Source organism: Mycotypha africana (genome assembly GCF_025528875.1).
Source record: "Mycotypha africana strain NRRL 2978 chromosome Unknown BDF20scaffold_11, whole genome shotgun sequence".
Taxonomy (NCBI): domain Eukaryota; kingdom Fungi; phylum Mucoromycota; class Mucoromycetes; order Mucorales; family Mycotyphaceae; genus Mycotypha; species Mycotypha africana.
The window spans coordinates 1202170-1218489 of NW_026515735.1; the positions used below are offsets into that span (position 1 = coordinate 1202170).

Consider the following 16320-nt stretch of genomic DNA (forward strand, 5'->3'; position numbering starts at 1 on the left):
ATGAAGAGAGTATCATCTTCGCACTTCACCATATGACGTTAAAAATGATTTTCCTCACATGGTTTTTTGAACTTTAAAAAAAAAACCGTGAAGCCAGCCATTCACACTTTTATCAACTTCTATCCCTTCTAATCAGAAAATAACTAGAATATTATGAATTTCCGTGACATTGCAAGTTACTTATCTCGATCATTGAAAAATAGCTCTTATCGTCCTTTGTACGGATATGTTTGACAAGTTAACATCAATAACGTAGTATTATACGCATTAAAAATGAGGTACAACATAACAAATACGGCTAGTTACCAAAAAAGATAATAAACGATAACTGTATTGATTTTCTTTGTTTTTCTTTCCATTTTCTCTTCTTTTTAGCATTAAAAAACCGTAACTATGAATGATAGAAAAAGCACCAAGTCTAAAGAGCTATTTACGCCGCCGTCCGAAAAGCTTGAACTAGTCTTTCCTGATCGAACGAATGAAATTGACGATGATAGCTGTTCGTCGAACCACTTCGCTGACATCTTCAACCATGCAGTAAATAAACCAACAACCTCGTATATCAGCAAGAAATACAATGATGATGCTTTATCCCGAAATTTTGCTAAACCACAAAGTCTGCTAGATTATATTATCTATGTATTCAAACAGCTATACAATTTTTCCAATAGCAATCATTATCATCCAAGTGGTTATTGGAGATATGTTTTGGGCGTCTACAAAAACTTGTTTCTAGTCTTTTATTTCAACTGGTTTTCTATTATCACATCTCCTTTGAGCTCATTAGCATTTATTACTATTTATCCTATTGTAAGCTTACTCCTGTTCCTCTTTGAAATTGGGTTGAAGATTTGCTTGGAAGATCTCGGTGGCGAAAAGCTTATACAAACTATACGCGAGGAATATGGCAACAGTAAAGTATCTATCATAATCCTTAATTCAAACTGTAGTAATGGTTGCAATAAAACGTTCTAACTTTTTTTTAAACACAATGCACTGGCTTGTGATGTTTATTTATAGATCTCAGTATCATTAATTGGGGTGACTATAGTTTTTGTGAATTTGCAGTTTAATTACAGTACTGTTGATTGAAGTTAGCTTTCTAAGAGCTTTATTCGACTTTAGGTGCTCCAGATTTGTTATATTCAAACAAATCGATCCAAATCGTAAAATCAACTCTACCTTCATTGGGCGGCAAACCAGTGATAGATCGAAGAATCAATAGAAACTTTATAGGCAATCGTCGAATTCTAACATTTGATATTTCCATTGCGCAAACCATGACTATCTTATCCTCTCTTGTCTACGAACGTCAAGATGAAAAAATAACTAAAGCTCTGAAATTGATAGCGCAAATCCAAAACGGGAAAGCGAGCAGTCAGCATGAGGAAAAAGAAAAAGAGTTCCAACGCATCAAGTGTATAGCAAAGCAACTGATTTGGGAATCCGAAGCCAATATACGCTATATTGCTGATCAATTTAACCTTTACTTTTCTGGTGTTACAGAAATGAGGTCTCTGACAGGTCCTTATTGTGGACTTTTTTGGCCTAAAGATAATGATAAACCACCCTTCATCATTGTTACCTTCAAAGGAACTACACCAACAAATTATAGCGAGTTTTTGGTTGACGCAACGTTTCAAAGAACTGACGCTCGACCATTTCTTTTTGGATCAGTTCATCAAGGTTTTTACGAAAGTCTTTTTGCGGAAAACTCCTGCAGAGATAGATGTGCTAGTAATGTTCGCGATCCTTATTATGTCATATTAAGCGCTATTCGGCAGAAAGCTAAAGAGTTGCTGGCAAATAGATGCAGTGACGGTGGTACCAATCCTCAGCCCGTTCCTGTTTGGTTAGCAGGACATTCTCTTGGAGCAGGTTTGAGTTCATTGCTTTTTGCCCGTTGGCTTAAATGTCCTGATGACTTAGGGCCTTTATGTCGCTTATGCGACGCGTATGTCATTGGATTACCTGCTGTAGGTGATAATGACTTTGCTTCCAATTTCGCTTCCTGCACGAATAGTAATTATTACCAACCACAAGACATGTACACAACACCACCTACCTTATGGAGGATTGTTAATCAGTTTGACGTGATCTGTAGACTACCTCCTGGCTATAATAGCAGCATTGTAGGAAATTATGCTCCAAAAACGGACTTTTTTAATTATGCGCACGTTGGACAGGTCGTTCAACTAACTCATCCTCTTTTGAACGATGAGCCGTTGAAAACATATCCCTCCCCTTACGAGACAGCTGCAGTAATAGAGGTTATAGATACTGCTTCTTCCTTTTCTACTTCTAGCCTTGCAGAAAAAACCTCAAATACGGAATTAGACAATAATTCTGAGCCTTGCACACCTGTACCAGAGGAGCTCCAAGATGAAAGATTAATCCCTACAGCAATACGCCACGCTTCTGCCAAATCTTTGCCAAGTTGGTTAAAATTTCTTATGCAGCAGCTTCAATATTCTAGTCCGATTACTATGCTGGAATCCCTTTATCCATTTTTCATAAGAGACCACATTCCGGTTCATTATTTTGAAGGGTTAGACAAAATACGTGATTATCAATTTGAAAAATAAAATTTCTTTTCATTATCCCTGATTGCTTTATGCTTACTACTCAACTAAACGGTATAGCACATAAGCATATGCCGTCTGTAAATCGAGGCTAATGAACCCGTTTGAGCTTGTCTTCAATAGATATTTTGAACATTTCAAAAACCTATATTTGGTTTTTACATCGCATGATAAAAAGATATGCATACAGCAATAGTTAAAGAAACAGATTTCGCATCAATAAGAGAGTGGTTGGAAAGAAGTTAGAAGTTAAATAAATAAACACATAAACACATTGTCCTGGTAGCAAATGCTGTTTACTAAATAATAATTTATCACAGCGGATAGGTCGTAGTGAAATTAACATTTTCAATTTTGTCAGGACTTTCAATGGGGAAAAAAAAAGTTTGAGTCTCCTTCGTTGGCAATAAAAGGAAGAATGAGTAGATAGAACTGTTGATACGTAAGGAAAAGTATAAACACAAAGGGAGTATTTGAGAATCAATCAATTGTCTCATCACAATATGAATTTAATCGTAACCTCGGGAAATTGTAATGACTTCTTCATATATCACACAATTCTCACTCCAATACACAGATTAATTGCATTGAAGTCATTGAACTTTTAGTTTGGAGGAGCAAGGGATGAGAATGTGAATAATGGAATCAGCCACGCAGAGTAATTTGAGAATTGTTGAGTTTGTACACTTAAGCGATTTGTCACCTTGTTAAATTTGCTGTTCAGCCTCAGTATTTAGCCGTCCTTATTAGCAATTTGTTTATCAAAATGTGTATAGTATGTGCTGTCATCTACTCCAATGCCATCAAGCATAGTGGAGTGTTCCGAAAGTGTTGTGCATAAATAACAGCAACCTTAGCATTATAGAATTAGTGCTCGGTTGAGCCACAGCTATTTAATAGAAATTAGTCTCATCAAGTCAAGCTTCCACGGATACCCGGGTTTGACGGCTACTTTTGTTACTATCTTAAGCTGCAAAAATCAAGGTACAAATGAGCAGTGAAGGACATACGGGGCGTTTTACATGTAAAACCGCGAGTTACAGTTTAGCAAAGTCAGAAAAAATTCCGCAAAAAACGAAAGATTGAAACGCGAAATGTGTCTCAGCATTTCCGGCCTTTTTCTTGTTAGATTTTTGAAAGAAGAACACAAATTACGATATAAATAGCGAATGATTTGTAAGAATTACATTAGCTTCTTTAATAACCATTTGTGTTCACTTAGTACTTTCATTATGCAAATTTATGGTCACAATTAAAGATGCTGGAATTGAATTATTGTATGCCCAAAAGTTAACATTGATGTTACTAAAAATAGTAATAAATCACTCTAACTCAGTTATAAAATCCAGGTCCATGAACGCGGTTTTGCAGATCATGACAGCTTCAAAACGGTAGTTTTGACGCGTTAAAAGAGCTGTAATATTTGAAAAGCTCTGAATAATGTAAAAATTATAGTGCACTGATGCTATAATTCTTGCAATTCCTCGATACTCGAATTTATTACTATGACCATGCCCTTCAGTTTCTAATCGAATATACTTTGAACAAGATAAATGAGACTGGGCCTATTTTTAGTAATTTGAGTAATACCGTGTTCAAGCGGTTTGACCGTCATGAAGTTTCAGCTAACAATAGAAATAAAGGGGATTTGTTTGATTTTGAAAAGGATAGAATTGATTTCTTGATTAGACTACTGCTGCTTCTTTCGCGCATACTATTTAGATAATGTCGCCTAAACTTGAATAGCCGTTTGTTTTCCTCAAATTTTATTTTGTTAGGAATAGCCTTACTTATCTCTATACTTTTTTGTTAACTTCAGCTGCTAAATACGTAACGGCACACGAATGGCTATAGGCGGAATTTTTCTTTCTTAATAAAACTGTTAAAGACGTTGGCTGTCGAATCATTTTACCGTGTATTGCTGGCGAGGGTGTGATTATGATGTTTTCATTACACGCACTAAATGAGTACACGAGCCGTGACCGTACTTAAAGTTGCTTTGAGATTAAGGAGGTAACTCAAGAAATACAGTCCTCTCGATTAGTTACGTCGGTTTGTTTCCAAAAGGAAAAATATGCTCGTCCAGAAATAAGTTTAATTGATCTAGTAAAAAATGCGAAGACGTCTCAATTTCAAGCTAGAATATTGTTTGATAACGAGTCTACCAAGGAAATTTGTGCTTGCGGGGAATTCATTACACTCACAGCAACTAAGAAGTATTAACATGTAGTAGTCGCAGTTTGGCGCACCGATTGAGCTACCGAATAACTTTTTTTCTGTTTATTTTTAAACATTCTCATTTTTTTCTTTGCGTATATATATGACTAGTTCTTAGGTTTAAGTTTCTAGTTTTTCCCCCTTCTATTCTTAAATTTGTAACAGCGAAGTTCTGTTTACTAGCTCTAGCAACGATTCTAAACAACGAAAGCACTCCTATACGCTCTATCATATCTGAATATTCAAACACTTACAATATTTGCCTTTAATATTATCCAACTGTATTGACATCTTTAACAGACTGGATTCAAACGGCATACTTTCAAATTGTATTTCAAACATTGTTCGTCAACAACGTGAAATTGTTGAAACTTATTGATTATGCCTCCTAAGCAACATAGTGATGACAATCTTTATGTATATAACGACGAAGAAAGACTTTCTTTTTCCAACGTTCCTTTAAGCCGCACAGAAGCAAATCAGCACAACAACTATAGCGGTGTAAGTATTTCAGATGAATTGTTTAATCCCTATCATAACAATACGCAAGCATACAACTATACGTTAATGAACAGACCACCTGAACAGAAGGTAATACGAAATGGCCTAAATGATTATTGAATAACTACGATACTCAACCTTATTCCACCTCTTAAGCCCGATAAACTGGATAACGAAATACAACAACATCCGCCTGTCTTTGGTCAAACGCTCAATGGTCCGTCTTTAGGTATATCATAAAATTCTAGCTACGGTCTTTACTTGAAACGCTGATAGCCTGTATATATATATATGTATAATATATATTTTTCTAAAACAGATATTCTCTTATCAAGAGTAAATACCCAGCTTGTATCCAGCAATATAGTTCCAACGACACCATATTTTGATCCAAATCATCAACAACATCATCATCAGCATTACCAACATCAACAACAGCAGCACTATCAACAGCAGCACTACCAACAGCAACAACCACGACAGCTTAGGCACCCAAACTTTCCATCAATTAACCCACCGTCCTTATCACGGGGTAGCGATATTGTACCGGTCGTTCCTGTAGCAATGCCAGAATTTCATTATGGTATCCCACAAGATTCAACTTTCTCGTCAGCCTCATCTTCACTAAATATTCTTAATACTCCCACTTTCGACCTAACCACAAGCCGTAGTAGTAGCAATAACAACAACACCAGTGATCTGAATACATCCTATTCAGCCGTTACTGAATCTTATTTCCCTTCAACTTCGTCAGACGGGATGATGGCTTCTATACTTCCATCTGTTCAAAATTCACCCACGAATAGTACCCATTCTGATATATCGATCGCTATCAGTGATACAGAAAGTATAGTCTCTAAACCTACAGGGAGGACACAACAATCACAACAACATCCATCGTCAACAATGGCACTACAACATTCAACATCAACAACAGCACAACAACAACGATCAAAAACAAGCTTAACACCTGCAACAAAACCAAAGCTAGGGAGGTCGTCTTCAATGTACAAGACTCACTCATATGAGAATGTCATGACACTCAGCGACTTCAATGTCAACAGCGATAACAGCAATAGTCAAAGTAGCAAAAAAAAAGGCAATAACAGTTCTTTATCAAGCCGGCGTCTATCCCCTCCTTCAAAACCATTGGACCATGATAGAGTTATGGAAGCTTTAAGAGCTAAAATACTAAGAATGAATTCACCGAAGCCGCAAGCAACAACTTCGGGCGATAGTAAGCGAAAGCCTTCTCCAGAACCTGCCACACGTCCTCCGAATACTTACCCTTCAACTGGTGTGTTATATCTTAATCTGAAAAACCGAAGACGTAAAACTTCCGTTCCAAAAAGAGCCAGTGAAAAAGGTAGTTCGGGTGACACTGGCTGCTCGTAGTAGCTTCCCATTCTAATATCTAATTCTTAACTTATATTACATGTACATGTATTACTATTCCTTATGTTTATCATAATAACTATACAATATCACCTCTTACTATTCTTTTTGTATCCTACTTTATATATCTAAGTTATACTTCTACCTATTATATCCCTTCTTGTAGAACCTATACATGTATTTATCGATTTCAAAAAAACTATTGTCTATAAACTCAAAAAGTAACTTTATATCGAAAAAAAAAGCTGTCCGCATTGATGCTGATAATCTAAACTGTTCAGCAATGAAGAAACAGTACTTTTCCTAGGCATAAAATGATACATAATATCATTAACAGATTACTGTAGTTTATACTTTTGACAGGGGCTTGTTAATGATATTCTATAAAACTTGATAGGGAAGAAATTTTTTGGTGAAACCGTTCAAAGATATCACGTCTACTCGAATTGAGCGAGTGCGGTAAAAACGGCAAAGGATGATGACGAATTATTATTTTGGCAATGATTTGGATTCAGAAGGGAAGTTGAACCTGAATCTTATGTACAGGACAAGAACTATTTAAACGTACTTGCAAAGGTCAACTATGTTGCTTTCTCCCCATTAAAGAAACGTTTCGCTTTTAACACACAACGGAAAACCACGTCGATTAAACTGCTTGTTTAGACAGAAATTTCCTCGTAATCCAATTGACTTTCACGCCTAATGTTACTCAGTGTCAAATTTGTATGCATGCCGTAGGAGTGGAACATGTTATTTGATCGTTTTCGGGTAGTTACTCTTTATCTTTTTTCAGCAAATGATTGATCTAAAAATATCAACGCAGGATCAATTATTCTCCACTCCTCCGACACCGCAAAACTTGTGAGAAAAAGCTTCATAGATGCTTCCATATCATCCAGATGAGCGACTTCAGCTCTAGCTATTCCGTTCTATTACGTTATCGTAGCGGCATGCTACAATTCTCCAATGTGATACTCAAACAGCCCACCGTGCTTAACAGATGAAACACGGTGAAATAGCAATACACGGGCTGGTATTGTTGAAATACCGTTTTTCCCTGTTAATTCATAAGTTTATATTTGGGACAAACAGGTTCTTCTCAGGATCTGTTTGTTATTGACCCAGTTATTGGGAAAAGTATTTGACTGTCGTAGTAGCCATCTATATGGCTCCTTTGAATTATTCTTTTCTTCCGAAAATATCAGACTTTTTTGCCACGAGCTACATAAATTGTGTACTGTTGAATGGTCAGAATTCTACATTTTATCACTCACTTCAATCGCGATATATGTAAGTTGCGTAAATAAGCCGTCTTTGCACGTAACCGTATGATCAACAATTAGTAAGTTATAGGAGAAATTTCACGGACCAAATGCTGGAGTAAGCTCAGTTTCTAACGGGAGAACTTTTCTTCGTTTCCATTGATTTTCAAACAAACGAATACTTGCCTTTATAGAAAAGCATGCGACTGCTTGTTCAAATCTAATACGCAATGCCTTTTTGCGCGCTTTCCTTATATAGCTGCTTATCAAAAGCAAGCTCCCAGATTTTCATATCATCTCAAAAGCTGTTCATAATTAGAACCTTCCCCTATCTGAAGGAACACTAAGTTCAACTATAATTATGAGAGTTTTAATGCTAGTGGTAGTTAGCTTATACAAGTATATCTTCTTACTTTTCTAAATCAACTTATGGCAGACAACAGTTTCCAAAGGATCCTCAACTATGAAGGTCACAATTTTGTAAGATCCCTACGGCTGATCTATGCGTGGTGGTATTGTTTTGATAAACAGTGATCTTTGAAATCAATTAAGCAGTTCAGTTAAAAACTGTTCGAGGAATTGCATCAATGATCACTCTTTGGACAATGAAAAACATTATTACAATTTAAAGGAAATGATACTAGTTTTCATATGTAAATTTGTTATTGGCAATTGAACTACAAACCATTTTAAAGAAGCATCGTTATGTTAGCGAGGGAACGAATCCGCAATAATAGCTCGTGCAGTTTCAAGCTTAGGTTTGACAACTGTTTCAAGGACAGTCAATCTTTCCATCTCAGATTCAGCATCGTACTGTTATTGCAGGATCACCTACTGTATAGATTTTAAAATATAGTTACAATGATGAGAAGCTAACGTTTTGGACTTTTGCCCAACAGAATGAAGCTTATTGATAACTAATTACTGTTTCATCGAATTATCGCTGACAAGATGGTTACCAGACATAGATCAATTATTATACGATCGGTAAAAGATTTAATTAATATCAAAGGAGCAGATGGACGCTGGCTTCTCCAAGCAGTTTTGGATACGTACTTTCTCATGATTCGTTTAGCTCGATTTTGATGACATGGATTACCGATATTTTCACTAATAAAGGAGTGCGCAGATTCCTGTTTCCAATAAGGCATTCTTTCTGTATGGTAGACTAGAACACAGTCCGTATTGACTACCACATCAACAACATCATGCTGCTACCAACAAAACTCCAACGTAATTAAAGCAATTTTGAGCCAATTAATGACATATCAGTTGCCTCATCCAAGATAACGGTGTAAATCACTTTTCGCAAGTCTTTTGCACAACTGGTGATCTTTCCTTTTAAGGTTAAACCAAACATATTCCAGTATTATCGTTCTTTAAGTTTTGACTGTCAGCATCTCTGATCAAAGTGCTTATCTACTGCTACATAACCTTAACATTAGGTCTAGCGTTAACAGAGACTCAATCTTAAGGCTCGAGTTGTAACAGTTAGGAGGAATGGATGCAACTCTAACTACAGTATATATTCCTCTTAAAGACGAATAAAGATAAACCTTCAGGTACAATAAAATTGAAACCGTGCCTTGCGAGGTAGATCAGCCAAGGAAAGTTACAATTCACGGAACTGAGTTATTCTCATATTTGCTAACAAACGACAAGGTTCAGATTTGTTCGCTTTATTGCCTCTATGAAACTATCAATGGCATTCACAATAAGGTCTTCTAAACATACAGCAAAAACGGCTATAAAGTAATTACTTTTTTTTGGGGGGGGGAAAAGAGATGAACTACAAACAATCTTAGAAATGTGATGTAAATGGTTAAAAGAGCTAATAATTACATAACTTTGAGTTTTCTGGTTTGTCAATTTGGTCCAAACCATATCGGAATTAAGGTAAAAACAGTCCTCTGGGTGACGTTGACACAGTATTAGGAGTGGAAGGAAATGTAATCAATGATGGAGAAGGGTAGTCCGTCACAGCATCATTGGGAGAAGGCTGGGATAATTTTTGCTCGCCCAACAGTGTATCTGATATTATAAGATTTTCTAAGCTTGCTATAAGCGATAACGGAGGTGACCCACAGCTGTAGTTCGCCGACGAGGATGCCATTTCAATTTGAGCAGCTGTTAAGTTAGTGTCAAAGCTCTGTGGTATCTCTAGTGGTATACCTAAACGCTTATGTACATCGACCGAATAACGAACTAAATATTCAGCCTGAATACATGTTTCTATGGCTTTTATACTTCTTCTTTGACGCAAAACAGATACGGCTCTCTCAACATTTTTACAGAGCAAATTCTCCATCATCCAGCATCCTGCAAGCAGACCTGCTCGCCCCACGCCTGCACATTCAAGTCAAGAAAGAGAACAATTTGAAATCCAGCCGTTAGATGAAGTACTGAATTTGACTTCTCAAAGCGATGATTTATACACCTACCTCCGCGGCAGTGCGCCAACACATTATACCCTTCTTTAATCTCTGCGTTCACTTTTTCGACAATCATTTTGACTTCAGATAATGAATTGGGACAACTACCTTCTACCATCGGTAACCTAAGCACTTTTAAATTGTGTTCTTTGGCAGCTTTCGCATATTTCGGCCATGGCGCTCCCAAAAATGCCAACTCTTTATCATCTAGACAACTGAAACAAAGGAGTTCATTAGTTTCGATACATATTTGTTTGCTATACAATTTACAACAAAAGAGAAATAATTTGTTTCTCATTGTGTTTTTCAGTCCGCCTTAGTTTTGCTTCTTTTTTTTTTTCAGCCTTACCATATTAACATAGTGATCCCAAAACCTCTCATACGTTCAAAATCCATGTCCAAATCACGATTTACAGCTGGTCGTCCCTTGACAGGACCTGTTAATCGCACCTTCTTTCCCGGACAAGAACTTAGACAAAAATTCCCCATCACACGCTTAGATTTTCGTAATTCTTGGAGTTTGACAAACTGTTCCTCGTTAAGTGTAGCGTATTTTTGTCGTATATCGGCTTGCAAAAAATCAAGTAAGTCAAATTGATCGGGAAATCTTGCGACTGATAAATAGTTTAGTACATCTGCAGGAATGATCCAAGTTATGCTACAAAGTAAGAAAGTAAAATCGGAGATTTTTGCAATTTGAGTAAAGCTCGAACGACGATTGCTGTTGCTGTGCACAATGATTTCTCTTTCACAATTTTAAAAGTTTTAGCTTACTTTATCGGATGGCTTATGGATGTCTTTGGTTGCTGGACTGGCGACATTACTCTTGCAGACATTTTAACAGGTACTGTTCTTTTACTACTCGAATTGGTCGATGTGCAATGGGCTATGGGTGATGTGGTCGTACGTGCAACTGTTGAATGTTGCAGATCAAAAGATCGGTTTGCAGCTGTAGAGTATATTACAGGTTTTTGATCAGACATATTCGCCATGAATGATAATGAGGTATCTTATATCAATTGAAATGAAAAAGAGAAACAGACAGATATAATATTTGCGGTATGCTGAAATAGAAGAATGTATGAATCAATTTGGTCCAACTGTTAAAATAATTTAAATGTGATTTTGACAGAAGCTTTTTAAATAGGTTTGTTTTTTTTTGCACTTTTGCTTTGTCGGAAGATGTATCGTGTTAAGCAAGAAAAGAAGACTATGATATAGGAAAAAAAGAAAAGGAAAAGGTAAAGACTCAAATAGAAGTTTCATTCTACTTTAACGAGACAAAGAGGAAAAAACGATACGTTGCTGTTTTGTACATTGTGAGTTTTCTATTGGATACATTGATTGGATAGAGTGATTTGGAATACAAATCCACTAAGGTTCCATGAATTAAGCGAACGCATGAATTTCAAGACTTTCCTTTTTAAAAAGTACAACCGCTGTTAAAAACGTTAGTTAAACATCAGTTGAACGCTGGTAGCATACTAAGTTATTTTTGATGTGACATGTTCTGAAAGTATTTGGTGATTGTTGCTTCTTTTCAGACCTTTTATTCTCCTTCGATTCTGAATGCTTACCTTCAAAACTACTGCTCTAAGCTAGAGGTATTTGAACATTGAGATATTGCGGAAAGTCAAAATTCAAATATCTTTTGTACAATTCAGAGTACAAGGACAATGCAACAAATAGCAACCAGACTGTTGAAAGACTGACATGCATCGTATTGACTACACATGTCGAAAGATTACAGCACTATTGCTTAAAATACTTTTAATATATTCTGATGAGTTAAGCATAATTCCTACCTTGTCACACAAAGCCTTGATAAACGATGACAATTTGGATCTGCAAAGGAATCTTTCACCCGCCGCACAAAGCACTCATCGTCTATAATGGGATAAGCTGTTATTGAAGTCTAATCTCAAAATCACACACACAATAAGCAGGACCTTCGTCTATGGAGGCTGTTGGCACTGAGCTCAAACGACTTCATAGTGCGAAAGTTCATTATAACAATTGCAAAAGTGGACACATTGATTATCTCACAACAATAATTTCGTTTGTGTCATATAGTTACAGTGACAAGGCGTAGTCAATAAACTATATCTGCAGATGAAAGACTGCTTTCGAAGAACAGTGCATACATTGTTTCAATCTTTCGAGCACACTTTATTGATTTTAACGAACACATTTTGATACATCTTTGGCGCCCTCATAAAACAATAGATGGGGAACTTTCCAGGTGCTCTAATTATGGGTATAATTGACTTCTACAGTATTCTGACACAACTGGTTATACTGATATTTTTCAGGATATTATAGCAGTCGTGACCAAGTCAAGCCTCGTAGCTTTTTTCCTCAAAAGTCAATGGTACTTGTAGTTGGCTTTCCGATAAGGAAGTAGTAGTTGAAGTGTCTGTCGAGGAAATGCTTGATGCTGGTGGGAAATGATTTTGAGATTCTGTTGAGCTCTGTTTTCGTTGTTTCAATGGATTCATTGATGTTGAATGATAACCATTCCTTTGGTTAAGTTGTGCTTCCAGTAATGTTCGTCTGTCTTCTTTTCGTTGAGCTAACGCGACATATATTTCTCTGTTTAACATTTTGTGGCCATTCATTTTACTTACTGCCTCGTTCGCATCCTCGGGCGACGCGAAGCAAACAAAGCCGAATCCTCTAGAGTTAGACTGAAGGTGGAAGAAGAGGGAGATATGCCATGTCAGTATGCTTGTTTTATCTTCTCCAAGACTGATACTATTATATTCACCTTCTCGTCTCGCATCACTTTCGCACTTGTTATTTGACCAAAAGGCTCAAATTCTTTTCTCAGATACTCATCATCCACATCATCTGGCAAATTTTTTACGTATAAATTAATGCCATGATATTTAGTTGGCTTATTGTCTGCGATGCGTGGTTGAGTATCATGCTGTCTTTTCAATTCATCTTCTCGTTCAGACTTTTTCTGAGCTTTGGTCACGAATAACTTTTTTCCGTGATATTCAAAATCATGTAACTGGTTCACTGCCTTCTCTGCATCTGTAGGCGAGTCAAAGTTCACGAACCCAAATCCTTTCGACATATTATTTTCGTCCTTTTGTATTAGAATAGATGAAATATTTCCAAAGCTGCTAAACAAATCTTTCAGATCATCTTCTGTAACGTCGGTCGCAATATTCTTGACATATATGTTTGCAGATCGTGTTTTGTTGATAAAACTGGCATTCTGTTGCTGGTCATCTAAAAGAACCTCTCTTTCAGTTTTGGGTATCTGATGACTAACTTGACTAGTATATGCCGGATTTATCTTAGTACATATGTTATAGTTTGATTCGCATCACTTTCTTCCTTACATTTCTCTCCCAAAGAGTAAGGCGCCGTTTGCATATTCAATAGCTCTATTTGCTGCATTCATCGAATCATAGTTGACATATCCATAACAACGTATTGCATTTGGACTCTTGATCACTCTGCAGGATATGACATTTCCCCATTGTGCGAACGTATCGTGGAGTGACTTACCATCAACGATGGCTGGTAAATTCTTAACGACGATATTGCCATTGCATTTTGTCCGTTTCGTTGAATCATGTTCACTTATCATTAAACGACAAGGTCGACCATTGATAAGTGAGTAATTCATTTTTCTAAAAGCGTCATCACCTTCAGCAGGGTCAGCTTTCATTTCCGAAGCAAGTTTTTATACGCATGTACTGTTTGCCTTACATTCTTCTGTTGTATAAAAGGTAATATAACCATAACCTAAACTGTCTCCTGTAATATGATCACAACACACATGAGCATTTTTAGCGGTTGGAAAGTGTTGTCTCAACATTTCATCGTCAACCTCATCATCGAGTTGACCAACATAAAGTATTGAGTCAGAAACACGCTGTTCCGCCAACAATCGGTTCGTTGCATTTTGAAGTGAGGCGACAGCGGCTTGCGCTTGATACTCTGCGATTTCTTTCTGTGCCTCTATGCTTAAACCTCCAATGCCAAGTGTTTCTTCCATTTGACGATCAGAGGGCATTCTTGAGGAAAACTGGATGATCGATGAGACGAATGAGCCGTTCAAATTGCTGCTTTCAAAAAAAAAAAAAAAAAGTGTGCTTTTCTTATTCAGCAATTTTTTTCTTACTCAAACAGACTGATGACTGTAACGATGCGCAGCGAATTGATAACCAGTGCAGCATAGTGAATTTCGCCTTTTTAGGAAGGAATCGTTGGAGAAAGTTCGAAGATTCTCTTTGGGAACTTCTGGAATACATCCTTTAACGATGTAGCGACGCGCTCTCTTATTGATAAACTATTTATCATTAGTTAAAAATTGAAAACGTAGAGCAGCACATGGAGCAAAAGCATTGCTTATCTCACAAAACGTAAAATGGATGAGTGTGAGTAAATGTCTGAAAAGTAGTACTTAAAATTGCTGCATCATATATTCGAACTGATAACTGTCAAAACGTGAAAACAATGTTCTTTTTTCGGTATATGGATAGAGGTTGGGAAGCGTATCTACACTTCTTTTTTTCTTACATTTCTTTACTTTCTTGAACTGCATGATTAAGTCATTGGAGAAGTGTCAAAGGAATTGGTAACTAATTTATTGGCCTAAGTAAAACGAAAGATTTTATATTGTTAGCAATGGGCGTTTCTATGTATTCATCCTATACTCATCATGAAGCATATCGCAACAGGACATTAAAAAGCACGCTTTGATACGGATAGATAATTTTTTATGATCATCAAGAGATAAATAGTTTAAGGCTTTTATTGAATTTTTTCCTTAGTGAATTAAATAGACATTGGATGGCACTGATCAGATTATCAAGCTTTTTCCTTGGTGTTGCCAAGAGAGGTGAAAACATCCATAACTACGTGTATAATGTCAACAATAGTGAGAAGGCAGTTATAGGTACTTAGGATACCGATAGAGCATCGTAGTTTTACTTACGGGTTTTATTCAACTTTTGTGCTGTAGTAGCTAAGCCCTTCAATTTTGTTGTGTCTGCTGAAGCCGTATTATCGTTGGCGGGAAAGGATTCTTCGGCAGGCTCAGCTACAATACTTTATTAGGTTAATAAAATTCATACTGAGAATAATTCGAAAATACAAAGCAGACTGAATTACCATAATTCTTTTGGAAAGTAGTCTCGTCGGTATCTTTATCAGAGGTGGAGGCAGTCGTAGCAGTGGCATGCTTATGATGCTTATTTTTATGGGAAGCAGCGAGAACGGCTTTGGATGCAATGGGTCCGCCAGGAGTAGGAGCAGCAATTGTACCAATGCACAGACAGAGAGCAACAAAGACAAAATGAAAGAGAACTGTGTTACGATGCATTATGAATCAAACTATATCAACGATCGTGGTAAAGATATGCTAGAATCAGTTTGGAACTAAGATGAAGGACGATTTTTTAACGAAAATTTAAGCTTTTAAATACTTTACAGTAAGTAAATGACAGTAAGCATGCTTCTTCTATGAAACTGTTAATTCACGAATGCAAGCAAGGAAAGCTCATTTGCCCCGCTTCAATTTTGACCCCTAACTGTAGATGGAAATGATATTGTTGAATTCTTTTACTGAATTAGATTAATCAATTAATATTGTTATATGAAGATTGAAAGATGGGCCTTCGATGATTTTTTTGCTATTGGCACTTACCAGCGTACTATTCCTTTAGAAATGGTCGTAATTTTTGCTCCATTCACCACTAAAATGGATAGCTTTTGAGAGCTAGATTGGAAGCAGTTGCTTTTTATATAAGTAACAGCTGATCAGACACTACTCGAAGATTTATTCGTCTTATTGGCATACGTTTTCTTTCAAGAATGTTGAAATTTATCAGCCCAAGTGCGATATGCAAAAGAGTAAAAATATTCAAAAACCTTGCTTTTCGTATCTCAAGTTGATTCGATCAGCGAACC

General features: G+C 36.6%; 5 protein-coding genes across 5 annotated transcripts; 2 read left to right on the forward strand and 3 right to left on the reverse strand.

Moving 5' to 3' along the window:
- Positions 1 to 393: 393 nt before the first annotated feature.
- BDF20DRAFT_907997 (Alpha/Beta hydrolase protein) lies at positions 394 to 2585 on the forward strand (the record flags this gene model as incomplete). Its single annotated transcript, XM_053083435.1, has 3 exons — positions 394 to 557; positions 618 to 913; positions 1126 to 2585. The coding sequence occupies 3 exons, from the start codon at positions 394 to 396 to the stop codon at positions 2583 to 2585; spliced, it is 1920 nt and encodes a 639-aa protein (XP_052932543.1).
- A 2595-nt stretch (positions 2586 to 5180) lies between these two features.
- Positions 5181 to 6695, forward strand: BDF20DRAFT_916679 (uncharacterized protein; the record flags this gene model as incomplete). Its single annotated transcript, XM_053084482.1, has 3 exons — positions 5181 to 5390; positions 5457 to 5529; positions 5620 to 6695. 3 exons carry the CDS (start codon positions 5181 to 5183, stop codon positions 6693 to 6695), a joined length of 1359 nt encoding a protein of 452 aa, XP_052932544.1.
- Positions 6696 to 10124: 3429 nt separating this feature from the next.
- On the reverse strand, positions 10125 to 10878 carry BDF20DRAFT_787353 (protein-tyrosine phosphatase-like protein; the record flags this gene model as incomplete). The annotated part of the gene is made up of 3 exons (XM_053076126.1): positions 10125 to 10303; positions 10399 to 10604; positions 10739 to 10878. Coding segments are annotated over 3 exons (525 nt in total), but the record flags the coding sequence as incomplete, so codon positions are not given.
- A 1847-nt stretch (positions 10879 to 12725) lies between these two features.
- BDF20DRAFT_827121 (uncharacterized protein) lies at positions 12726 to 14404 on the reverse strand (the record flags this gene model as incomplete). Its single annotated transcript, XM_053078139.1, has 4 exons — positions 12726 to 13076; positions 13157 to 13676; positions 13743 to 14052; positions 14116 to 14404. The coding sequence occupies 4 exons, from the start codon at positions 14402 to 14404 to the stop codon at positions 12726 to 12728; spliced, it is 1470 nt and encodes a 489-aa protein (XP_052932546.1).
- Positions 14405 to 14891: 487 nt separating this feature from the next.
- Positions 14892 to 16169, reverse strand: BDF20DRAFT_894482 (uncharacterized protein). The gene is made up of 4 exons (XM_053082406.1): positions 15948 to 16169; positions 15524 to 15842; positions 15347 to 15452; positions 14892 to 15266 (listed from the first exon to the last, which is right to left on the reverse strand). The coding sequence occupies exons 2-4, from the start codon at positions 15731 to 15733 to the stop codon at positions 15220 to 15222; spliced, it is 363 nt and encodes a 120-aa protein (XP_052932547.1). The 5' UTR covers positions 15734 to 15842; positions 15948 to 16169; the 3' UTR covers positions 14892 to 15219.
- Between the last annotated feature and the right edge of the window lie 151 nt (positions 16170 to 16320).